The sequence below is a fragment of the Arvicola amphibius genome, chromosome 4 (genome assembly GCF_903992535.2).
Source record: "Arvicola amphibius chromosome 4, mArvAmp1.2, whole genome shotgun sequence".
NCBI classification, from domain to species: Eukaryota; Metazoa; Chordata; class Mammalia; order Rodentia; family Cricetidae; genus Arvicola; species Arvicola amphibius.
The window spans coordinates 15672213-15698060 of record NC_052050.1 but is presented as its reverse complement, the minus strand read 5'-3'; the positions used below and the strand labels follow the sequence as shown (position 1 = coordinate 15698060).

Below are 25848 nucleotides of genomic sequence, written 5' to 3'. Positions count from 1 at the left end.
TGTGCCAGTCTACTGATGCCTTTTTTTCCCTAGCAGTTAATCAGATTTTTAAAGATATTCTAAGAGTTCTTGTTTAGCACGCACAAGAGCCTACTGTAGGTGCTAGCACCAAGGAAGAAACAACGGTTATCCCTCAAGTAAGTAAATAGGAAGCAAGAAGGATAGAACCTAGCCCCTGCAGGTTGGCCTGCTTCCTTTACAGCTATGCATTTATCCACAGAACTAATAAGTACCCCATGGACCAGCATTGCACTAAGCACCAGAAATCTCTGCACTTCAGTAATGTCTTACGAATCCTTGCCTGTGCCCCAGGACCTTTGTTCTACCTTGTATACCGCCTTAGGAATGGCGAATGAAATTGTGCTCTGCTATGGCCTTGACATACAAAGAAGGGAAAACCTAAGCTGAACATGGTGGCATGTATCTATAATGCTAGTACTACTTCAAGGCAGAAACAGGAAGATTGGGGGCTCTAGGCTGTCTTGGGGTGAATAGCAAGATCATGTCTCAAAAATAGAACCACTCCCCCATGAAGATTAAAATATTTTCCTTTAGCTTAGTATTTAAGGAGATCTTACAGACCATAGGCCCTGCCTGATCGGTGTTCTGTGCCGCAAACCCTATTCCTGAGAGTTGTCACAGTGATACCAGTAGCTCTGAGGCTGCTCTTCCAGGCTGTCTCCAGAGACAGCACAGAGCTCAGTCTCAGCCGGGGTCTGCTTGTTTCTCTCTTTCTCTTTCTCTTTCTCTTTCTCTCTCTCTCTCCTTTCATTCCCTCCTTCCTTCTTTCTTTCTTTTTAATTTTGACTGTTTCCTAAGTAAGGAATCAAATATGAGATGGAAAGAGGCACCCATGAAATACAAAGAACAGTTTATGAGACACTTATTCTATGTCTGGTATATATAGCACTAAATGTTAGATTGTGCATAGCCTTACCTCTGAAATGGGGGGGTGTGGAAAATGTTCAACCCGCTTGAATTAGAACAGACCAGAGGACTTAGCCTGCCTATCTGGCATCCCCGTGCCATCTTGGCCCAGTCAGTACTCTTTGCTGGTACCCAGACCCTTCAAGACCTGCACTCTATGGGGTTTATTCTCAGTGACCCTCAGGAAGTCTCGTGAGCACAGCAGGATGAGTGAGTGCCACCTGAGGTCTCTTGTGTCTCCTCTGTGTGGAGAGGATATGTTTCTAACTTGAAGATCCTTACTGCAGAGGGCTGACATTTGGCTTCTAGGATATAAAAAAATTCTAGAAAAGTAGAAAGAGGCCAAATTCAAAAGTTTTTTCAATACCTTGAACAAATAAAGTTCATAGTGGTTTCAGAGCCACACAGAGGAAGGCAGAAGAGAACTTAAAGTCTGCGGGCCATGTGGTACCAGACTTGTCCCGAACTCCAGGCATTCCACCCACAAATGTCAAAGAATTGTACATATAATTCGTTTTATTTCCGAGTTGTCTTTTGTGTGTCTCTTCAATGACTTATCTATGTACCTATTACAATGGCAGGACTTTGGAATGGCGGAGGAATTTGCTACTAAGGCCCTGGAGCTGAAACCGAAATCTTATGAAGCATACTATGCGAGAGCAAGGGCCAAGCGCAGCAGCAGGTGAGGGGGGAGGGTGAGAAGCAGTGTCCGAAAATCTGGCCAAGGCCATGCAGGTCACCCTGGGGTGTGTGCCCAGTTTGCCTGCCCTTGTGGACTCCCAGGGACAGGCCTTGTGCACAGGACAGAGCTCACAATCGGCACTTCTCCTGAGCACCTTAGGAGAAAAGTAAATGGAAAAAGACACGTTCTTCCAGGAAGCCTGTGTCATGCCTCAGTCACTTTTTCAGCCCAAGCCAGTGGCATGAAGATATGAAAGAGGAAGCCACTTGAGCCACATCTCCTTTCTACCTTCTCAGCAGGACAGCAGGACAGTCGCTTACACTCTTGTCCTTTCCTGCAGGCACTGGGGGCTCCCCAGATTATTCAGTCTCCATAGAGGGTTCTAAGTCTGCCCTTCTCACCTAAACCACAGTACAGAGGAGAGAGGAGACCCTGCTGCCAGGGCTGAGGTGGCACCATTCCTTGTGCCCGTCTGCTGAGCCTTGGTCCCTGAGCAGGAAAGCCTCCAGAAGGAGCTAAAAACTGCCAGTCACTGTCCTTGATGCCTCCTGCCCAGCACCTGCCTTCTCCCCTGCATGGGAAGGAACCGTTTGGGATTTGTTGCTATGACCCAGGGGGATATGTCTGCAAAAATCAAACCAAGACTAGTGACACTGAAGGCAGCGACCTCGAGTCACGACATATTTATAGAAAGTCAACTATTAATCCTCTCCCTCTGGGATTGTTCCTTTTCCACAAGGTCAGTTGTCCACTTTCTGGATAGTTTTAGCTGGGAGGATAGGAATATTCCTCATTTGTAAATAAGAATCTTCTTGGAGTAGCTCACCTCTACTCTCAGTCACCTCACCAGCAAATTTAATTCCTGTGGCTGTGACCTTGCAGAAAGACACACACACCAGTGCTGGTAGGTGATAGAGAAAAGGGACAGAAGACAGGCAGCCTCCATACCTAGGATGTAAGGGGCCTGACATTTAGACCAAAATATTGAGAATATTAGTTTAATTCCACAAGATGAGCTGGGCATGGTAGTGCACACCTCTAATCCCAGTACTCGGGAGGCAGAGGCAGGTGGATCTCTGTGAATTCAAGACCAGCCTGGTCTACAGAGTGAGTTCCAGGACAGCCAGGGCTTCTCTGAAACCCTGTCTCAAACACTTCCCACTCCCCAAAAATTACTCTGGATCAGTTACTTGCTATTTTGTTCCTAAGCTACTTAACAGTGACACTGTAAACGACAACCCCAGCCAACCCCACACTGCCTAGGATGCACTTGGGAATGAGATCTTCTGAAGGGTTTGTCTCAGCTGACATAATGAGGACGTCCTCTGTTAACCTCAGAGAGGCCAGAAGGAAGATGAAGGACAAAATGTCTAGGGAATCATTCTGGACTCTTTGCTCCCTTCCTTACAAGTCAAGCTGAATCAGACCCTCTTAGAGTCCCACAGATCCCCTGATGCAGTCCTCTGAACTGGTGGCCGTCTTCTCCGCTCCTTGTGATCCCTATTCGCTCAGAATAACTCCATTCTTGTGTTTGCCTTTTGTCAAGCAGACAGTTTGCAGCAGCCTTAGAAGACCTGAAAGAGGCCATCAAGCTATGTCCAAACAACCGTGAGATCCAGAGGCTTCTGATGCGCGTGGAGGAGGAATGTAGACAGATGCAGCAGCAGCAGCAACAGCCGCCACCGCCACCCCAGCAACCTCAGCAGGAGTTACCAGAGGAAGAGACAGAGCCTGAGCCCCCGCATGAAGATATATACTCTGTACAAGACATATTTGAGGAGGAGTACTTGGAACAGGATGTTGAAAATGTTTCTATTGGCCTCCAGACAGAGGCTCGACCCAGTCAGGGGCTCCCAGTAATTCAGAGCCCTCCTTCCTCTCCAGCTCATCGGGACTCGGCCTATATCTCTAGCTCACCTCTTGGCTCTCATCAGGTTTTTGACTTCCGATCCAATAGTGCTGTAGGTTCTCCCACTAGACAAGGTTATCAGTCCACCTCGCCTGCTCTTTCTCCAACTCACCAGAACTCTCATTACAGGCCTAGCCCACCACATACGTCCCCAGCTCATCAGGGTGCATCTTACAGGTTCAGCCCACCTCCTGTGGGAGGGCAAAGCAAGGAATACCCAAGCCCTCCTCCTTCCCCTCTCCGTAGAGGCCCTCAGTACCGGGCCAGCCCTCCAGCTGAGAGCATGAGTGTCTATAGATCCCAGTCTGGCTCCCCTGTACGCTATCAGCAAGAAACAAATGTGAGTCAGCTACCTGGCAGACCAAAATCTCCACTATCCAAGATTGCCCAGCGGCCCTACCAGATGCCTCAGCTTCCAGTAGCAGTTCCCCAGCAAGGGCTCAGGCTACAGCCTGCCAAGGCCCAGATTGTAAGAAGTAACCAGCCTAGCTCAGCAGTCCACTCAAGCACTGTCATCCCGACAGGAGCCTATGGCCAAGTAGCCCATTCGATGGCTAGTAAATACCAGTCTCCACAAGGAGATATAGGAGTGAGTCAGAGCCGATTGGTTTATCAGGGATCCATAGGGGGCATTGTAGGAGATGGGAGACCCGTACAGCATGTCCAAGCCAGCCTGAGCGCCGGTGCCATCTGTCAGCATGGAGGATTGACCAAAGAAGATCTGCCACAGAGACCCTCCTCTGCCTATCGAGGAGGCATGAGATACAGCCAGACACCACAGATTGGGCGTAGCCAGTCAGCATCCTATTATCCAGTCTGTCACTCAAAACTAGATCTGGAACGTTCCTCCAGCCAACTGGGTTCCCCTGATGTGTCACATTTAATCAGAAGACCTATCAGTATCAACCCTAATGAAATCAAGCCCCACCCACCAACTCCCAGGCCACTGCTGCACTCACAGAGCGTGGGCCTTCGCTTCTCTCCATCTAGCAATAGCATTGCGTCCACCTCCAACCTGACTCCCACCTTCCGGCCTTCTTCTTCAATTCAGCAAATGGAGATCCCACTGAAGCCAACATATGATAGGTCATGTGATGAACTGTCACCAGTGTCTCCCACTCAGGGAGGCTACCCTAGTGAGCCCACCCGATCCAGGACCACACCATTCATGGGGATCATAGATAAAACCGCCCGGACTCAACAGTACCCCCACCTTCACCAGCAGAATCGGACCTGGGCAGTGTCATCCGTGGACACCGTCCTCAGTCCCACATCTCCAGGCGGCCTGCCTCAGCCCGAGTCCTTCAGTCCACCATCATCCGTCAGCAGCATTGCCTTTTATAACAAAACCAACAATGCACAGAACGGCCATTTGCTGGAGGACGATTATTACAGCCCCCATGGGATGCTGGCTAATGGTTCACGTGGAGACCTCTTAGAAAGAGTCAGCCAGGCCGCCTCCTATCCTGACGTGAAGGTTGCACGGACCCTACCCGTGGCTCAGGCATACCAGGACAACCTGTACAGGCAATTGTCTCGGGACTCTCGACAAGGGCAGACATCGCCTATCAAACCAAAGAGACCATTTGTGGAGTCTAATGTTTAAGAGACACTTGTTGGAGTGAGACCCATATGTTTCCACTGCACATTTTCAGGCTTGGTTTTCACATCTGAGGTAGTTCTCTGGCTTAATTTCTCACGTAGTTTCTGTGTGGTGTTCAGAGGTGACAGCCCACATGTTGAAATCCTTTGCATGCAGCTGACTAGGAAGCTGGCCTCTGGTGAGCCAGGACTTTCTCGGGTCTGTGCCCCAGCCACATGCTCTCTCCCTCTCTTCCGATGCCAACAAGGAGATTTTGTGCCGTGAGCTTTAACCAGGGAGATCAGACACACTGGTCAGCTTTTCCCAGGAGACAATCGCTTTCACTGATGTTCTTGTTGTGTGAATGTCTCTTTCCTTTTTAAAGAGTAAGATGTTCTTGTTTGGTTTTTTCTAGAAACTCTAGGAAGTGTGTGATGCCTCTTTGTCCTTGCATTCTTACTCAGTGTTCCACATGGCCAGCCCCAATGCATTCCTGTGCCATGGTCTCCTCCCCAGACTCCAGCTCCCTGCAGGCATCAGGTCTAGAATCTTCATTTACTGTATCACTGGTCTTCCCCTGGGATAAAGGGATCTAGGGGAGAGTGAGAAGGAAAGAAAGCTGCTAAATCAGAAGAAAAGCCCACTATAATTATTTGAAATGCTACCATGTTGATTTTCCAAGAGGCATTTTGAGAACATTTAGTAAACATTCACCCTTTAAATAAATTGATCAGCCAAGGAAATTCCAGGACGACTGTGGGTATTTTTAAAGCACTCATCAAGAGTGAGCTTTAACCAACAATTAACCACTAAAGGCTACTGATTTTCCAAGGTTAGAAGAGGAAATAGATACAGAGAAAAGAGAAGAAGGGGGATAAAGATTGTTCTTCCTCCTCACTGGGAGAAATCTGTCTTGGAGATGTCTGCTTCTTAGATCCTGAAACCGCACTGAGCAGACTGCTGAGGTCTGGCTGGTACAGTAACCCTCTTAGCTGCATCTTCTCCTGGAGCCAGGGCAACCTCGCTGCCTCACACCCAGATGGTGTGAAGAAGAAATAGGTTCTCACAGAACCCACTTAGATTCTCTTGGGACTGTCGGACCATCTACCCAGATTTCTACCCAGGCCCCTGCATTTCGTGCCAGCTGTTAACGGATGCCATTTTAAGACCTCTGGTTTCATTATTCACTGTTAAAAGAGTTGTGTCTTTTGTCTAGGAGTGTTTAGGGGTAATCTTTGAAAATCAGAAATAGCCAAAAGTGTTGCAGACTCCTTTGACCCCTGGGTAGGGGCATGAGATTGACCCCAGGCCTTTTCTTCCGTCAATGTCTGCACATCTAGGTCTTGTGGGTGTCTGCCAACCTGACTTTGGAAGAGCTGAGACAACTGTGAGATAGGCAGCAGGAACACAGGAACTAAAGCTGCAGCACAGTCCTGTCTCTAGCTCATGTCAGTTCTTAAAACCAAGCAACTCAGACCAGGAAATTAACCAGAGGTGTTGGTCCCATGTTCTTAGGGAACATTTTACTTTTGTTAGTAAAGGGCTACAGGAAGGACAGTGTCTTGAACAAAATCCAGCTGTGACCTGTTTGGATACAGGTTCTCTAAAGGACCTGTAAGACACGCAGAGCGTGACACTGAGTTCAAATGCCTTTTTCACTGATTTAGATTATGCCAGTAGATGAATCCCAAGCTGAAAACGGATCAGGACTCATCTCTCTAAGCAGAACAGTTTTCAGTATGATGTGGAAGAACTGCCCCTTTCTCCTAGACTAGGATAGGATCGGTGATCTCTTCCTACCTGTCCATCCACCTGTCTGTATCCCCCTCTCTCCTGTCTGGAAGAGGAAGTTTGTAGCTGTGAGGTTAACCTGTAGCTGGGAACAGCAACTTCTTGGCTCCTGGTGTGAACTGGACACAGCCCTGTTGGTCTCTGTATCGTGTGCTATCTGAAGCACCTCTAAGGGAGCTCCTACAGCCCATTAGAAAAGTGCTCCTGCCTGTTTGGAAAGCCACACTCCCCTAGCCTTACCTGCTAGGTGGGTTAAAATGCCATGCAGGCCTCAGATACGCTACAGCTGCCACTTTTTCCCAGGGTTCCTCATTTTCCCAGGAAAAGCAAGAGAGTTAATGTCTCTATCCCCACCTGAGAGGTCAGTGTCACACCACAGTTCTTTCTTGGCCGTCATAAAAGAGTGGCTGTCACTGCTGTGTGCCAGTGGGTTTTGACTAGAAAACACCAACAGGAACTTATTGAGGCAGAAAATAAAACGGTCTTCTGTAGATGCAGACACCTGTGCCCTGCTTTGCTACTTCACTGCCATGGGTTGATCTTGTACTGTATTCCGAATGTGCCCCTCCCTTCCCAGCAACGAGCATTTGCCAGGCACGGCTAGCTTCAGGATGGAAGAAATTTTTTGGATGAAACTGGCAAATTCTGCTCACTCAATTCACATCTCCCTTAAGTAGAGACAGGTGACAAACTTCAGCTTGTAGGTTTTTCACCAAAACGTCCCTTTGCCCAAAAGTCTTGCACTAATAGGTTCCCATCACATCATGTCTATAAATGGGTGCACTTTACTGTTTGAATTTGTAACTCTGGTAAATACTGGATATTTAAGTGTGAGAGTAATGTCTTCATTAGAAATTAGCAGAGTCACTCTTGTCTCTAGTGTGTTTTCAAGAAAAAAAAACAAGAAAAGAAATGAAGCAGTGGATCACAGCAATTCATAGCACAAGAACTAACTGTTGTATATAAGCCTCAACGAGACTGAGAACCTTAAACACAGAGAATATTTGCAGTGATTTTAAAGTGCTTTCCAGCAATTTTCTTAGGGACTCCTGAGACATGGTTCATTTATTTACTGGATCAGTAAGGCACACAAGTAACAGTTAAAATTAATGTTTATTTACAAAGTAAAGGGAAAACCTGTGTAACACGAAAGTTTGGCATGGACAAATGGAGATCATTTTGTATCTGCTGTGTCTGTCCAGATCGCAGACGTGCACTATTAAAAGCCCAAGTTAATAGAGCACAGCCCCTCGTTCCTCTCCCAGGCACCCCTTTCTAGGTGTTTAACTGAAACTTGGTGGCTCAGGAAGATTCCACTAATTAGAATCATGTACAGTACCCCAGGTTGTTGTCCAGATAGCCAAGTTTGCTGGTTTAGTTAAGCCTGGATTATTAAACATTTTTCCTAAATTATTATAAACAGAACAGCTTAGAAAAAGGTGTTCTCGGCCCTTATATTGTATAGTAGTTTATGATTCCCTCTAAATATTGGTATTTTTATATTCCAGAGATATACCCAATAGAAAAATTTAAAACCAGTATCTAATTTAATATCCATAAGTATTTTTCCTTAGAGTTTAGTCATATGCAGTGGGATATGTGGATGTCACGTGTGCTTCACCATACTCTACCGCTAGGTGTCACTGTGGCTCTGCATTATACTTACCTGGTTACAAAGAATGGCTTCGTGGAGCTGCTGCCAGTGCCAAGGCAAGCCCACAGCCTGGAGGTTCAGGAAGATGGGAACAAAGGCCTGGAGGGTCTTCATGCATCATGCCACCTGTAGCAAGACAGACTGAACACCACCGTTTGGGAGGTTAGGTCAAGCTTCCTTTCTCTGGTGGATGGGCATGTAGGGGAGCCTTTTCTCCCCTGAGCATCCTTTCTTTCAGTTCCACTCAGCCTCCAGCTTTTCTAACTCCACAAATATCATGGTTGGGTGGTTTGATTAAAGATAGTTATTTTTCTACTGCAGAAATGCCTTGGACAAAAACAGTTGCTCACTGAATCTTTGCCACTCAATGGAACAGGCTCCCCAGGTGGCAGGATATGCTGCCTCTGTGCCCATCCCTGTTGAGCCTCCCAGGGCTCAGCCCTACTCACCCTGCCTGTCTATCCTTTGGCTGCCCAGTTCTCAAGAAGCGGTCTGCTGCCGCCTTTACTCTGGGGGCCATACTGCCCTGCCGCCACGTGCTTGTTGAGAGGTGTGACTTCTCCTTTTCCTCTGGGAATTCCAGACTGACCCATCTACCATGACTAACAATGAACAAAGGGCTTAGGGGTAAGAGCTACCTACAAAGACGTGTCATGGAAACCTTCACCATGCAATGCCTTGAACTCAGCTCTGGCTGCTCCCGAGAAAAGGTGGCTGGCTAGGGGCCTGGACACAAGCACAACGGGGCTGGTGGAGCCACTGTGCAGAGCTACTTGAATATTCACTGGGTCTTCATCAACTCCTTTTGTAATACAGACCACTCAAGGGCTGAAGTGTTGGTGACCTTCATTTCGGTGTCCAATGCCTCACAGCAGCTGAGCCACCCTGAGATGCTTGTGGCCACATGATGGCCACAGTCAGAGCTTTGAAAATCGGTACCAAATGAACATATAATTGGACACCAAAAATCAAGTGTTACTCTCATGTTTCCTCACCCTGCCATCTCGTTTCTCCTCCTGACTGTGATCCCTACACTAAGCTGACCAGTCAGGCTGCAGCTGGCTGCACGCAGATGCCAGCCAGCACCATCTCTGGGTTTCAGATAGACCTACTCCGCGGGAAGGACTTGGCCTAGCTGCTCTGTTCTGTAGCACTTGATGGCTGGGTTTTCCCTTTGTTAATCACTAACCAGGAAATCTGGCTAGGACTCAAATCACTCCCTTCAATCCCCAGGACCAGAGAGAGAGTTAATTCTGGAAAATTCAGTACTTGAATGTACCTGCCTTACTGTGTACCCATTCACTGGGAGGGTGGGGGGCTAGTGATGCCGGCTCTAGATAGCCACTCATTCGCAGGTTATTTTGGAAATTCTGTAAGTTATACTGTCCTGATTTCTTTTGTTTTTTTTTAATTTTTTTAACATTTGGCTGATTCCTGCTGAGTTGGGCCAGTTCCTGTGGGGCTCAGGGCAGGTGCCGTTCTCAGGCATGGCCTCCCTTCCATCTAGCACAGCGTCTGTGTCTCTCTGTTCTGTCTCCTCCAAATCCAAGATGATTTTAATTAGTACAGACATGTACAGTCTACAATTAAAGAGTGATTTGTACTAATATGATTTTGATTATTCCTCTTTGCTGTCCTTTCAAGACACTTGCTGGAAAAAGCTTTAATGCACTTAGTTTTCCTCTAGGTTTTCTATAACTCAGATGTAAAGGACTTCCTCTGTACAGTATATTATCCAATGCATGTTTGTTCTCTAGCCTAATATATCGAACACCACACAGTCGTGAACTCGTGCAGTGGGGACACCCCACACCCAGCGGAGGCCTCCAGCCCCGTGTATAAGGAAGACATTTCCTTTGCTGTACTTGCTTGAACAGTTTTATTGTCTGTACATGTGAGCCGTGTGAGACAGATGTGAAAAGTTTAAATGAATGCATTTTCCTGCCCCATGTATACAGAGCGTCAACTGTACAACGAGCTGTATGTATGAAAGCAAATGTACTTATTTATAAATGGTCAACACTTGGAGAAATCTGGTGTCTGGTGCTTTTCTCCTCCGTGCTCTGTCCAGGGAAGTGGCTTCCAAACTCACCCTTACCTGAAACGGCAGTGCCGGGGGTGCCACCCCAGAGATAACTCTGCCGTTAAGGCTAAGGCCACATTCCCGATGACTTGCTTGCTCAGAGTCATGCCATCTGCATCTGCTCACCCAGTTGTTAAGTGTCTCTGAGGTGGATACTGATGGGCGAGGACAGCTCTGGAACCGTGGTGGAGCCTGGCCACGTGTTAGTGTGGGGTTACAGCGGCCTTCGTCTTCAGTAGCAGCTACGCAGGAGCACTGTCCTCCCTCTAGTTTGCTTGCTTGGAATGAGTTTGACTGATTAACCCTGGCTTCGCTGTCCTTTCTTGGGCTAGCCATAAACTCCTGAACTCATGATACTTTTGCCTTAGCCTCCCAGGCCCTGGCACAATCACCTTCAGAGGAGAGAAGGCTCTGGAAGGAACCACATGCTATGTCTGCAAAACCATTTTTGCATTAATTTGTCATTAACAACTAGAAAAATTTTTTAAAGATTTATTTATTATATATAGTGTTCTGTCTGTCTGTATGTTTGCTGGCCAGAAGAGGGCACCAGATCTCATTACAGATGGCTATGAGCCACCATGTGGTTGCTAGGAATTAAACTCAGGACCTCTGGAAAAGCAGTCAGCTCTTAACCTCTGAGCCATCTCTCCAGCCCATAGAAATTTTTTTTAAGTGCAAAACATCAGCTTTTAAAGGATTCCTGGGGCACTGAAAGAATAAAACAAGGTAGAGTTTGAGGGGGAAAATAATTCTTAAAAGAATTTTCCTAGATAAAAAGCCACTCAGTGAAGCAGTGAGCAGCAGATGCCTTCATGGGTTCTCAGAAGTTTCCTCATTACTCCATCTCTTACCGGCTGCCTTATGCTGGTCTACGAAGAAGCTAGACTCCACTGGACTGGGAAAAGTGAGGCAGCATCCATTGGAGGGGAGGGAGCAGGACAGCTTAAAAGTCAAGCCACAGGAGCATAGAGCCCCTGATGACTGAGTCATCGTGTTCCCAGGAGTCAGACAAAAGCGAGTGGCCTGGAAAGCCCAGGGTAAGGGCCGGAAGAATGGGCGCAGAGTCGTTCTCTCATCCGGACTGCGTTGTACCCAGAGACAGAGCTGGGGACTTGACACTCCTATGACACATAGCAAGCCACTTTCATCAAAGCGTCCATGGTCTTCCTCCTGGAGCAAGGCTCCCTGTATGAACCCTTATTTGCTTAGAAGTATTTAAAGCACATGGCCGAGAACGTGTCACAGGCTGCTCCATCAAACGCAGGGCGGGGTGGGGGTTACTGCTACAGCCTCCAAACTTGTTTCTTCCTACCTTTCTTGGTGGCTCTTTAAAAAGTTTTTACTTACTGGGAATTTCATACATGTATATTTTGGTCATATCCACCCTCAGGCCCTCTTGAGTCCTCCGAGACCTCTTCCATATCTCCCTCCCAACTTCATGGTTTTTTAACTCACTGAGTCTAGTTAGTGCTACAAGTATGTGCTGGATGTCAGGCCATCTATTGGAGCAAGAGTAACCTAGCAAGGGCCACATCCCTGAAGGAAACAGACTGTCCTTCCCACAGAAGCCATCAGCTAGTGCCTCGGCTAGGGGCCTGGGCTTTTGGCTGACTTGATCTAGTGCAGGTCATGTGCACACAGCTGTCATTGCTGTGAGTTGGTGTGCAGTGGCCGTATCATGTCCAAAGAGAACTTTTTACAGCAGTCCTTGGCACTTACGCTGTTTCTGCACCTCCTCTCTTTCATACTGATCCCTGAGCCTCGGGGAGAGGGATGATTGTTTTTTATAGAACTGCCATCTGCTGTAAAGAGAAGCTTCTTTGGTATTTAGAGAATAAGTTGATACTATATCCATTTAGCAAAAGAAGAGAAGTTTAATGTCCTTTAGAGCCAGTGACAGCCATGGGTTCTTGGGCCAGTCATACGAGCCATGACTGTGGAGCAGGCCTTAAATTCTGTCAGAAAGGCTGTTGGTTACCCCCAGAACATCCATGCTACTATGATACCAACAGACATCTTTCCAGGGTGGTCATTGTTGCAATTGGCAAGGGTTAACAATGACTGGTTTTAAAAGCCAGGATCTGTATTCTTTACACGAGCCTCTAACAGATGGCCTTTCTCCAGAATGCTGTGACAGAGCAGATCCTGAGAGCTCAAGTTTCTCAAGAGCACAGAGGCGAAGGCAGAGCTCAGAATCTCTCCACGTGCTGCTGCTTCTCTCAAAAGGGTGGTCAAGTTGAAACCATCAGAAGGGCACTGGGTCCATAAGCAAACCTTGCTACACATGGCTCAAATTCAAAAGAGTTGACATGAGGCCCTCTCAGGATCCCAAAGCCAGCTAGAGGGAGCCCGTGCTCTCATCTAACTTAAAATCTGCATAGGAGTCAGAGCGGTGGCAGAGCCTTAGCCTCCAGTGTCTGGCATCATTTGGAGATTCACAATGAGAGCACAGGATTCAGGGTAACCCCAAACCCAGAAGTAAGATGAGACCTAGCACTCACAATCAGGATCCCTCTGCCTTCTCCCACCAGGGGAGAAGCCTGTGTTTGACAGTGATAGCTTGTGCATGCTCTAAGCCATGTGCTTTAGATACTTTTAAAGAAGTGAAAGTCCACAAGGAAGTCTTGGTTGAAAGTAGTGGTTCTCAACCTGTGGGTCATGACTCCTTTGGGGGCCAAATGACTTGCACAGAGGTCACCTAAAAGCACTGGAAAACACAGATAATTTATGTTATGATTCATAACAGTAGCAACGTTACAGTTATGAAATAGCAACAAATATAATTTTGTGGTTGGGGGAGTCACTACAACATGAACTGTATTAAAGGGTCTCAGAGTTAGGAAGGTTGAGAACCACTGATTTAGAGGAAAGACTTTGATTCTGGCTCCTACACAGCAACCAGCAGTAGAAATAACGCTGAACAAATGCTGGAAAACCACTTACTTATGAGAGGATTTCCTGTCAGCTCCTTCAAATCGTGAGCTCCAAGCCAGTGGTGGTGCACACCCTTAATCCCAGCACTCAGGAGGCAGAGGCAGGTGGATCTCTGTGAGTTCAAAGCCAGCCTGGTTTACAGAGTGATTTCCAGGACAGCCAGGGCTGTTAAACAGAGAAACCCTGTCTCATAACACAAAAAGAAAGAAACAGCTCTCTAGTAAGGTATTTTTAGCTTTATTTCTGTCGTTGGGGGTATTTATTTGTTTGTTTGTCCTGATACAGAACCCAGGGCCTTGCCTATGCTAAGCAAGTACTCTACCACCTCCAGTCCTGTTATTTTAGGATGGGGTCTGCCCTTGTAGTCCAGGCCGGCCTCAAGAGCCTCCTGCCTGCTGTGTGCTGTGATTAGACGTGTGCCACCATGCATAGGTAGGCACAGTGAGGCCCACCCAAATTTTCCATAAGCATAGCTCCTGCATGAGTCACATAAATCAACCTAACACAGAATCTCAGCTCATTCTTAAAAGCTTTGCTCCTCTTCTTAAGGATCAGAAAGAGATGTTGAAAGGGTCAAATAGACGATGTACTTTGGCACCAACCTTCCCAGGCTCAGGCAGGTAAGAAACAAGGAAAGCTCTGAAAGGACCTCAGAGTTGGCACAAGACATCCCAAGACCAAGTTCTCAGCACAAAGGAGATTTATTTGCCCCAGAGGGACGGAGGACAGGGAATAAGAGACAAAGACAGGGAATAAAGGAAGAGGGAGAGGGGAAAAGGGTATTTGCCCTGGAGGGACAAAGGACTGCCTCTGGATAGAGAGGAGACAGATGTGCCCATAGGCAAATGGTGGTTTATAAAAGGTACAAGAGGAAATCCCATGGTAGGCTGAGTTGGTTTGTTTTGATTATGTCAGTTGGGGTAACCAAAAAGGGGCTTTTGATTGCTGGACTGCAATACTTTGATATCTGGATCTTAATGGTCAGCCTGAGGAGGAGGAAGTGGCCAAATAAGTGACTAGCTTTCGAAATGTAATCTACAGTTTAGCAAAGGTAGAGGAATGGCAGAGAAGGGTAAGAGAAAAACTGTGGGTGCCATTTTTGCCATGCTTGGGCCTCCTAGAGCCCTCCAGGATCCCCTCCACAGGGGCCAAACCCAACCACCACAGAGACCTGTCTGTCCTGTGCTGAGAATCTGCCAGTCACTTTATCTGTGGTACCCACCCTGGGGACAGTTTCTCTCACCCCTAGTAGAACTAACTTAGGAATCTGATGACATAAAGCTTTGGGTCCTTTTCTTGCCTCCGCAAATGAAAACAGAAGGCGAGTGGTCGGCTGTAGACATTTATTGATTCATCCGCTGCACCAACAACACACGGTACGTCACAGGAGACAGCCACAGGCAAACACAAGAAACCACACACATCTGCTTGGGGGCCTTCTTTGGTCCTAAGTCATGTATCATACACTTTGGCAGAAAGACTAGTTTACAGGCTCTTGATGCGTTCTGGTTTTCTGTATAGTCTGGCACGGGAGATTAACAATGGTACTCAGGGTTTATCTAAAGACAAGTCTCCCACATGTAAACATTTGACTATATCAGTGTGCCAGCTGATGAAAGAATCAGTAAGATCCCTATCCTTGCAGCATACGCAATTGAAACTGGAGGCAAACCCACCATCCCTGAAAATGGAGAGCTGGAGGAACCAGGGTGATGGGGCCCCAGGGAGAGGGGGCTCCACCACTGCTGGAGAAAGAGACCCGCAGCACAGTTACACAAGAAATCTGACAGAAGGCCGGCCTCTTGACCTAAAGGAATTATCAGATTCAGAAACAGATAATCTCCTTGTTAAGTTAACCATGTCTGTCACAAACAGTGAGGCTCTTCAAGGACCTGGAGAGGAGAGAGCATTTGCCAAGCCCAAGAAGCATGAGACCAATGCTCTAATCACATTATATCTAGACTCAAGCCAAGCAGTGACTCAGCTAACAACACAACAGGCAGCAGGGGTTGAAGCTGTGTGCAGACACCACAGGAGACCAGGCCCATCCCTTTATCCACTTCAGTCCTATTGTCCAGGGAAGATGGACCCAGGTGTGGGAGGACAATAATCCTCCAGGGCTGCTTCAGCCAAGTCGGGGCAACCCAGAACCCCCCTGGAGAGCAAGACACTAGGTATGCGACCTGCTCTCCCAGGGCTTGCCCAGGCTGGCCTGCAGAAGGAAACCAGGGCTCAGCCCCTGTTGGAGGGAGGAACTGCCCGGGTGGGCAGCAGGCGGCCAGGAGGCCCCTCACCGCCAGCAGCCTGCCCTCATCCACCAGGGCAGGTACATACTTGCATTCTGAGCACTTAGTCCCTTCGCTGAAAAGCCTATTTAAGGCTCAAGGGTTAAAGACCAGAAAGGTCCGCGGCAGTGTAGACCTTTGGCCAAGCCAAATGGCTCCTTTAGGGGCCAGAATCAACCCTTTGGGGGAACCTTAGTCTGAAGGCCAGCATACTTTACACATCGTATCACTTGCTCTACTGCCAAGACGCGTGCTTCCCGAGCTGCTGGGACGCCTGGGTTGAATGCACAAGCAGCAGGCTTGGCTTTTCCACACCAGTCCCTGGGGCCCCCCAGGCATCAGCTGCCTGGAGGGTGGAGTTAGCTCCCCTAAGGATCAGGACCAGGCTTGACCTCAGTCCTCCTGGCCAAGCTTTCTGCACGTGAATGGGCAGCAGGGGGTACAGGCAGGGCCCACATGTGGCTCACAGGATGCGTCAGAAGCTGCAAGCAGGAAGGAAAAGCAAAGGACAAAGCCAAAACCTGGAATCCCACTAAACTAACACCGCTGCCTGGCAGGCACTCCTGAACCTAAAGTTTCAGGCTCTGCAGGGAGGAGCAGAAAGATATCCGAGAACCCACAGAACCAGGAGGATCACCCAAGGCCGTCACTGGGGACTGGGGCTGTCTCCCTCTGTCAGCGTCTTGAAGTCCATGGAGAGGGCTTGCTCTTCAGCCTGGGAAGGCCGCTTCCAGTCAGCTTGAGCCAAGATGTAGAGCACAACCACCCCAAAACAGACCAGCAGCAGGCCCAGGACGTTGGCCAGGACCCCCTCGGGTTCGAACTTGCTGTACTTGGACCTGTAGGGCAGGATGAAGGGAGAAGCCACCAAGGGTCCCAGTTAGGACAAGTGCAGCCCAGGCCTTAAAGATGCCTTGGGTTTCTCATTGCCAACCCTTCCACCCTCCCAGTGAGAAAAGCCAGCTCAGAAAGAGGCTTCCAGTGAAGCAGGGGACACTGGGTGCCTCTTCAGGACACTTACCCCAGTTTGAACAGCAGCACCTCCTTCAGGCCCAGGAGGGCTGTGCCCACAGAAAGAAGGAAGATGGTGGCACCATAAAATATGTGCTGTGGGCGGTACCGGCTCCGCAGAGAGAACGAAGCTCCGGGGAACAGGAAGAAGCTGAAACCCACTAGCCACTAAGAGGAGAAAGGACTCTGCTGAGCCATGAGCTGGTTGTGACCTAACTAACAAGAGGCCACCAAAGGACCCCTGCACCCCTCAAGTGCAGTGGAGCAGAACATTTATAGGAAAGGTGGCCTGGTCCCCAAGGCTGGAAGCCGTTTGCCTTGAGGCCTTGGGCCTCCAGCAACAGGTTCATCACCCTGTGGATACGAGGAGCTGAGGCATGTGACTCAATGCTTACACAGAGTCAGTGGGAAGGACAAAGGGGCCTGGGGCACCCTGGCCTCTGGAATCCTAAGCTTATACCCATTCAGCCTTTGAAAACAGCATTCAACTAAACTGACTGGCTCTCTCTCCTCTGGACATGAACCCTGGAAAATAGGCCCCTCTAATGACACACCTGAGCCCCACTACCCTACCCTCCCCCTCCCTGGGGTTAGACTCACCTGTACAAAATAAAGAACAAAGACTAAGATCCCACACCAGCTGTGCAAGCTGTACAGGTCTGGATAGTGATTCTTCCTGTGATAGTCGAACACGGCCACCAAGCCTGGGGCAGAGGCAGGGGCCATATGAGGTCAGGGCTGGACATGGAAAAGGGAGAGGAGGGGAGACCCGGGGGAAACTGCTGGCCAGAACTTCTGGGCTTTGGTCCAGGCCGATGATGGCCAGCATCCCGTCCCTGCCTGGGATGCTGGAGGAAGAGAGTGGGCCAAGGCCAAGCAGCCTGGGGCAGGGACTATCTGCCCAGCTGCTGGAGCCTGAAGCAGCAGGTGGAGAAGGAAAGGCTGCACCCAAGAACTCACCCACCAGGGCGATGATGAAAGCAACGACATGAAGCAGCCCGTGCAGGATCTTGGTCGTGCGTTTGGCTTCTTTTCTGAAGACACGGTACACCAGGAGAGCTTGTGGAAGCGGATAAAGCTTTAAGTGCACAGGCCTGTGCTGGACACACTGACAAAGGTCTGTGCCACGAGCTTCTTAAGGTTTGACAATTACAGAAACTGAAGGAGGGAACAGGATTGCACAGAGACCTTGCACCCATCCTGGTTTTGGTCGAGGGTGCCCCTGTCTACCCCATGCACACTCAAGGACCAGGAGAGGAGGCTGTGTCACACTTCTGAGCACCCACTCAGAGCAACTCAGGCCTGAGCGCCGCGTGGCCTTGCCAGGTGTCCTATAGCTCATTGATGCGGGAGCTCAGGATTCGTCATGCAGTCAAACTGCGGTGCTGGTCAGGCTCAATGTACCTATCAGCAGCGAATGCAATTCTGGAGCCTTCCTAGATAGGTAATCACTGCGCTTGGCAGGCAGACTCCCAGCTTCCAAGGCTTAAATGTGATCCTGCCCAATCTCCACTGCTACTGGGGGGAGGGGGGCAGGGCCTCTGGATGCCTCCTAGGACCTGCTGCTGGGAGGAGGCTGCCAGAACCCCCACCCCACCCCCACACAGCTCCCTGAAGGCCATACTCAGGCCAAGAACCTGCTGGGACTTATCCCAGGGACAAGCACTCTACCTCAGCCATGTCTGCATTCAACAATCACACATGTATATGTGTCTACTTTCCCAAATTCCAGCTGCCCCTGAAGATAGTGTCGCTCACCACTCAGGTTGGCTCCACTGGAGAAGGCAGCCATGGCCCCTGAGATGCCACCAGCTGATGGCAGCTGTTACCCTCCAGCCCCAGGTCCCCTGGACTAGCCAGGGACTCACCATCTCCTTGCAAGAAGATCATGCCTATGACCATGCAGAGTGGGTGCACATTAAACTGCAGCGAGCTGTCCCAGGCAATGCCACCTCGGTACAGACCCAGCCATGCACCAGTCACAGCCACCACGGTGAGGCCCAGCAGCTGGGAGAAGGCCACGTAGTACGGCAAGGCAGCAGGGACGGAGGCACCACCGGGCTCCATGCTGACCCCAGCTACAGGAGACACAGAGCTCTAGGGAGCCACCCACAGCCTTCAGAAGGCATACCCTGCCTAGTGACAGCTGCCACCTCCTCCACACCACAGTCTAAGCTGTGCGCCCTAGCTTTCACCGGGAGGCCAGGCCTACCCACAGAGGCAACCTGCCCTGGGCTCTGTGTACATGGGAGGGCACAAGTTTAGAAACGTCCCGAGTTCGGATGACAGCATGGGCCCATCGCTGGGTTATAGTCCTGTTTCCTGAGGCCCTGGTGTTCTGGGGTGGGGTTGGCAGATACATCAGAAACACAAGCATATACCCTGATGGTGCGGAGCTTACCACTCCTTTCTCCAGATAGATGGAAAAGTCCTTCCTGGGTGGGAATAGAAGCCTTGCTCCTAATCCTAATGGAGAGCCATGGCACCCCAAAGAGTGTCCCCTTGTTCTATATAGCTGTGTTCTGCCCCTGCTGTGCCAGACCACAGGCCACTCCGGGAGCCCCAACTCCGTTCCTTCTAGCTCCTTTCTACACCAAGGGTGGGAGGGGATGCTGTCCCCCCCCTCTGGTGAGGTTTCCAGAACTAGGGGCCCCAGCAGTGTGGCCTCATATGCACCTGCTGAACTGCCAATGGTCTATGCAGGAAGACAGAGTAGGTATGTTGCCATATGAGGAGACACGGCCTGTACCAGGAGACCCGTGGAAGGCTCTGGTGCATGCAAACCTCCCCATGCAGCTCAGGCCAGCTCTCAACCCTCCCTCCTGTGTTCTTCTGTCCCGTCGTCCCTGGCCCCGTTCCCATTAGGAAAGAGGTGGAGGGGAGCAATCTGGTCTGGCCCCTGTTCCTTTTGCCTCAGGGCTGGCAGTGGGACTCAAAGGTCCCACTCTGGCTAGACAAGACGACCACCAATGCCAGCTCTGCTGGAACATCAGTGCTCCAGCGTACTGTCCCCTCCCTAGACAGCCAGGGCTTGCCTCCCAGCCAACCACCTCTCCCAGCAGCAGTGAGTACCAGAAGGTGCGAGGCAGTGGCGAACAGAAGCTGTAGCTGCCGCTTCCCCAACACTAACTAGCCAGCGCTAGTCAGTGCTCAGGTTAAGCTGGGGTTTGGGTCAGCCAGCTCCTCGGGTTGGTCAGCTCCAGCTCCACCTCCCAATTCTCTGGGAGCAGCTCCTGCATTTGAAAGAACGAGGCAGTTAATACACTCTGTGAACAGACAAAAGCAAGTCACCCGCGTCCCTGCATGCACTGGTCAGAAATACGTACACATTTCTCATGGAAACAGGCCCATGACATCATCTAACCCATCCTCATGTACTGGCATAGCACACATCTCTTCATGTGGATGAGCACACTTCTGCCTCATTGGTTCAACAACTTCACACCCCACACTGTACTTGTCTTGTCTCTAACTGAGCTCCTACTCCTGCTGGCTGGCTCTGCCGTCCTGCACTGAACATACAGGGGTCCTTTCAGCCTTCATGGGATAGGCACCTCCTGGAGACCTGTGTGAAGCAGGCTGGCCTTGTTCTCAAATTCTTGACGTGTTCTTTCAAGTCATCCCTGCTAAGTGGGAACTCTTTCTGAACCTCTAGCCAGGAGTGAACCCCTATTTCTGGACCTTTTGCTGCTATTCCTATCTGTCCCCACACGTGACTGCCAAGTCTCCTGCCTATTCAGTCTTCCCTCAGATTCCCACTGCACTGCCAAGTCAGCCGCGTCCAAGATCAGTGTCCTCCTCCCATCACAGATCCCAGCCGGCCATGGGTGCCCCCCTCTTGCCCAGGGGTCTATGGAAGGTTACATGGCTCAAGGGCTCCCAGATCTCTGTCATCATTATCCCCTCTGCCATCTTTGTTGCCCTGCCAGATCAGAACACAAGCCTCTCTCTTTTCAATCTGACACACCAGGACATGCCTTGCTTTCTAAGTCATATCACCCTTGCCAGCCAGAGAAATGCCCGCTGCCACGTGATCCTAACTTGTCCTTCCGCAGCCCCGCTATGTTCCCACCAGGTCCACGTGGAGGCTTCAGCTCCCTGGACTGGCAACACAGCCTGAGGTTGGTACCCTCCTCCTGGTGAAGCCCAGCTTCCTGCTCCCTGCTGCCTACACTCCCTGCACATTCACTCCAGGGCAATGGCATCTTGCTCACTATTTGTCCCCAAGTGCAGCTCAAGCCCCTCCTAAGTCCTCAAGGCTCCCCAAAACTTCCTTACCCTCTTGGGTTCTGTTCTAGATTAATCCCGCGATGCACTCTACTGAAGTGTCCTGTCTGCTCCTTAAAGACAAGGTCACTCTACCCTTCTCCAAGACTTCTCAGGTACCCAGCAGAGACTGCTGTCCCACTGCTGTCCTTTGTCCTGCCTCCTCTCTAAGTCCCACCCTCCCTTATTAGATTCATCTCCCCAAAGCCCGAAGCACAGCAGAATCTGATTAGCTCCCAGTGAGGGAGAAAGCAGGAACAGGTGACCTGCCAAGGTTTATCAGGCTTCAGACAAGACAAAGGGCAGATCTGGGCCACCGGGTCAGCCACTTGGTCTGCCATAGCCTGCTTTTTCTGTCCCACTCAGTCTCCTCATAGGCAGAGACCCTAGTGAAGGTCTCTTCACAGGTAGCGAGGGAGAGGGAGGCTTTACCATCTCTCACTGGAAATTCAGTCCTGAATTCCCTGTGACGTGAGCACCCACGTGCTGCCTACACACACCACCCAGGGTGAGGAGGAACCCGGCTGCGTCAGGAGTGCAGGGGGACCCGACAGCCAGAGCAACCCACGCTCTGCACCTCTCTGTTTAACCTCAGCAATACTGTGAGCTAAACAAGAGTGTTTGTTACCCCGGTGTCACAGATGGGAAACGAGGACTCAAAGCAAAGTAACCATCAGCAAATTAGCTGCTCCACCTTCGGTTGCTGCTGGAACGCCACAGCAGGGGCTTCCAGGCGAGTGTTAATGGTGGCAGGTGTTCTAAGTAGGGCCATAGAGGGCTGGGGATGTATCTCAGTGGTAGAGACTTGCTGGGCCTACTCAAGGTCCTGGATTTACTTCCCAAACTGCAGCACTGCCAAAAATATCGGGATGGGGGCAGGGCAGGGAATGGGGATTAAAAACTCCAGGCAAGGGGAGAGATGGCTTAGAGGTTAAGAGCACTGCCTGCTCTTCCAAAGGTCCTGAGTTCAATTCCCAGCAACCACATGGTGGCTCACAACCATCTGTAATGGGGTCTGGTGCCCTCTTCTGGCCTGCAGGCATACACACAGACAATATTGTATACATAATAAATAAATAAATAAATAAATAAATAAATAAATAAATAAATAAATAAAAAAAACTGCCAAAGGGCAGTCCTCTGCGTCTCCTACCACCAGCACAATGGTTCTGAACCTCCCAATGCCCAGTAGCTAGGGTGACGCTGTCACACTTTCCAAACACGAAGCCAGTCAAGGCTCTGTTGGCCCCTGTTGACTAAGGGACTCCCCTGGTCCCTACTCACCCTCAGTACTGCCACAGCACAAGAACAGGTGCTGCCTACAGCTCTCCAGGAGAAAATGGGTACGAGTGGGAGAAAGGGGTGTCAGAGGAGCGCCTGAGCAGCGGAGGCTCAGTTTCAATTTACTCTCAGGTAGGGCACCCAGCCAAGCGGTCCTGGGAGCAAGAAAGCCAGCCTGAGGAGAAAGTGAAGCAGCCTGGCCTCCGAAAGAAAATGGGGTGCTTTGGGTGCCAAGCTGAGGCTACAAGTGATGCCAGAGGCATGAGAGGGGCTGTCACTCCCTAGCAGGACCACTCCCCATGAGGAATGGCTTGCCTGCAGGGGACTCATTCACGCAGTGCTAGCTACAGTCACAAAATCTGGAGCTACAGAAAAGATAAAGCAGGACCAACCAGCTACAATCCCAGCACTCAGGGGCTACAGCGGGAGGATTCCAAATTCCAGGCCAGCCTGGGCTACATAGGGAGACCCTGTTTCAAAAACAAAAAGAATATTGAGTTGCCCTGTGCCTCATGGAATCCTTTAGTAAAAAATGCTCCCTGCTGCAGCTCAGTTCGGGACAGCTAAGAGCTCTCTGGGCCTGGGGCAGATGTCCCCAAGGCTCTGGACAGAGTGGCTCCGCCTGTGGCATGCCTGCATCTGCAAGCTTTAAAGGGGTTTGAGTTGTTCCCCTGTGAGCATGAACGTGTGCATCATGGTCCCTGGTTACCCCAACTGTGAGAACACCCTACCCATCCCTCCTACTGTGGATGCTGCTCCCTATCACCTGTCCTGGCCTGTGTCCCCGAGCAGAACAGTAGGCTATGGCTTCACAGCCTGGAAATGGCCACTCTCGACCCTAGGTTTCCTCAGCCTCCACAGACCTGTGCTCTCCCTCCCCTTCTCTCCTTCTCCATTCTTTTAATTTCTTTCAAGACAGGGTTTCACAGTGTAACCTAGGCTGGCTTCTAACTCGACATCCCCCTGCCTCAGCCTCCTGACTCCAACATCACACTTGATTCACGCCAGAGTCTTGCAAGGAATGGGGGCTCATGTGGCCCCTTACATGGCTACTCCCCTTCCTTCCTTAGAGTTCAGGGTGGGGTGACAGATCAGTCAAGTAGATACACCCCCAATCTCCACACACCACCTGCAGACTGACTCCCACTTAATGCGATCACACAGGGACACGGCTCCCCTCAGGGCTTAGCCTGTGCTGAACATCACGCTCCCTCTCCAGGCCCACTGTGTTTTATTAAAAGGCGACCATGCCTAACCTCATTACTGGTACCAGACACCGCTCATGCTGTACAGCCCGGGAGGCAGCGGTGGAGCCGAGGAAAGCTGGACAGTAGGAAACCTGGCTTGGCCACAGCCCTCCCTATCAGCTGCAGGGATAATTAATTGAGTTAGAAAAGACTACAGTTGGGGCAGGGAGGAGAGCTTTCCTTGACGGATGAGACCCTAAAACGTGATGAGACAAAAGGCAAAGCGGAGCTGTTGCGCGGGGCACCCAGGGCGCTCCAGGCAGAAAGTGGGCCCGAGTCTGTGCCGGAACCCACAACAGTTAAAAAACAAAGGGGCTATTCCATTTCAGAAGGGAAAAGATGCACTTTAAAGGTTGAAATGATTTAACTTTTAATCCAATATGCATGTTGTCTTTGTAGGAAATGTGAAAATGTCCTTATTTATTTTTATGGAGGAAGGCCCCGTGAACGCCAAAGCACCCAGCACATCTCTCAGAGTTGCAATGCAGCCTGGGTCACAAATAGGTCAGTTCAGAGTCCACTGGTTACTACTGTGTCCCTTCTCCCAGCTGGCCTCCTCAACTCTAAGGCCTACATTACTGGACTGCAGAAAAGTTAAATGGGAAAAAATATACCCAAATGTCTGGTACAGTGGCTGCCACCTGGTGAGCACTCAGCCAAACAGCAGTTGAACAAAAATGGTATCACCTGAAGGTCAATAAACAGCACAACCCTCCCCCCCCCACCAATCAGGCCACCTGTTCCTCCTGCCCACCACCAACCCATGCGCATTTATTCTATTATAGAAACTTCTAGAGTATGGAAGACTGTCAAACAGTCTGCATTTAATTATTGTTGTTGGGGAGTGGCGTTGAGCCAGCATCTCCCTCTGTAGCCCAGGCTGACTTTAAACTTGCAATCTGCCTCGGCCTCCTGAACCCCTTGTTGCCACACATGACCCAGATGGTAGTTTTAATCTCTGAAATTTTATATTTCCACATTTATTCTAATTATTAGTTAATTTGAAAATGGAGAGTGGAGCTCGGCACGGTGGCCTTTAATCCCAACGCTCAGATCTCTGTGCGTTCAAGAAGCCTGAGCTCTGCCTACCCAGGGACAGTGGCACGGCAGGGCAGGGCAGGGCATCTGTGGGCAATTCTACTTCTGGTTCCAGGAGCTCCTCCTTCCCACAAGGGGTGGAGCTTGAGCAGACCAGGATTTTCCACCCAGATCCAAGTGCAGGGAGCAATCCCGGTATTTAAGGGAGGTGGCTATGCTTTGCTTCGCTTTGTTTTGCTATGAAAAGAACAGGACGGAATCCAAGAGATGGAACTTTTCTTAAAGAATTTTAGAAAACTCTTCAGATTGCCAAGACAGAATGGCAACTAAAAGGGAAGCCAGAGTCCACAAGGACCCTTCTGTGACTTGTGATGCCGCGCGAGAAAAGGGGTAAGGGGTAAGAGAAGCGACCGGAAAGGGGAGGTGGCCAGGCCACCACTCGAGACGTCAAAGGCGACAGCAGATCCCTCCCTCCGAGAAGTTCCGCACCTACATCACCTCCAAGGCCAAAGCATGAAGCCAGGCTCTCTCCCAGTCTAGGAACTCCTAATCCCACCCGAGTAAGGCGGGATGCAGAAGAAAGGATCTACCTGGCCCGCACTTGAGCGCAGGAACCAGCCGCGGGGACAGTGGGGGGTTCAGCTAAGAACGGACGTGGCAAACGCAGATGGGTCCACTCCCACCCACTTTATTTTAGAATAGTCACAGACCCCTAGACTTGAACTCAGGTCCCCATTCTAACTCCAGCAGAGACGCGGCCCGAGGTCCCCAGGCCGCCTCTCCCGGTTCCCAGCAGCAGGAACTCACGCGTCAGGCCTCCGCCTCGCGGGGCCACGGCAGGGGACAGGCGGGGCGGGGCCCCGGTCGGCGCGGGCAGGTGCGCGCGGGAGAGCGGCTCGAAGCCCGGCGTCGCCTGGCCCCAGTCCCCGCCGCCCCTCCGCGTGGAACTCGGCTCCCTGGCACCCATTCGCCTACCTGGTCCCGCCGCCGCCAGGCCTGTGCGCGTCCCCGCGCCGCGCCGCGCCCCGGCCGCTCTGCCGGTTCCGCGGGCCACGGCGCGACGGCGTCGCCATGGTGACAGCGCGGCGGCCCGGCGGCGGTAGCGCGCACGAGGAGGCGACGGTCACCAGCGCCGGAAGTACCGCCAGGCGCGGG

At 50.5% G+C, this 25848-nt stretch overlaps 2 protein-coding genes across 2 annotated transcripts in view; one reads left to right on the top strand and one right to left on the bottom strand.

Annotated features, from left to right (window-relative positions):
• Tanc2 (tetratricopeptide repeat, ankyrin repeat and coiled-coil containing 2) overlaps positions 1-10560 on the top strand; it is a 306319-nt gene extending 295759 nt beyond the window's left edge. Inside the window, exons 26-27 of the mRNA XM_042055015.1 lie at positions 1509-1609; positions 3159-10560. Of these exons, the coding sequence (XP_041910949.1) occupies positions 1509-1609; positions 3159-5124 (2067 nt within the window). The 3' untranslated portion in view covers positions 5125-10560. The remainder of the gene's footprint in view (positions 1-1508; positions 1610-3158) is intronic.
• A 4331-nt stretch (positions 10561-14891) lies between these two features.
• LOC119813628 (transmembrane ascorbate-dependent reductase CYB561) lies at positions 14892-25728 on the bottom strand. The gene is made up of 7 exons (XM_038329009.1): positions 25669-25728; positions 19934-20094; positions 18730-18939; positions 17822-17920; positions 17462-17565; positions 16872-17029; positions 14892-16689 (listed from the first exon to the last, which is right to left on the bottom strand). Exons 3-7 carry the CDS (start codon positions 18926-18928, stop codon positions 16497-16499), a joined length of 753 nt encoding a protein of 250 aa, XP_038184937.1. The 5' UTR covers positions 18929-18939; positions 19934-20094; positions 25669-25728; the 3' UTR covers positions 14892-16496.
• Positions 25729-25848: the final 120 nt, after the last annotated feature.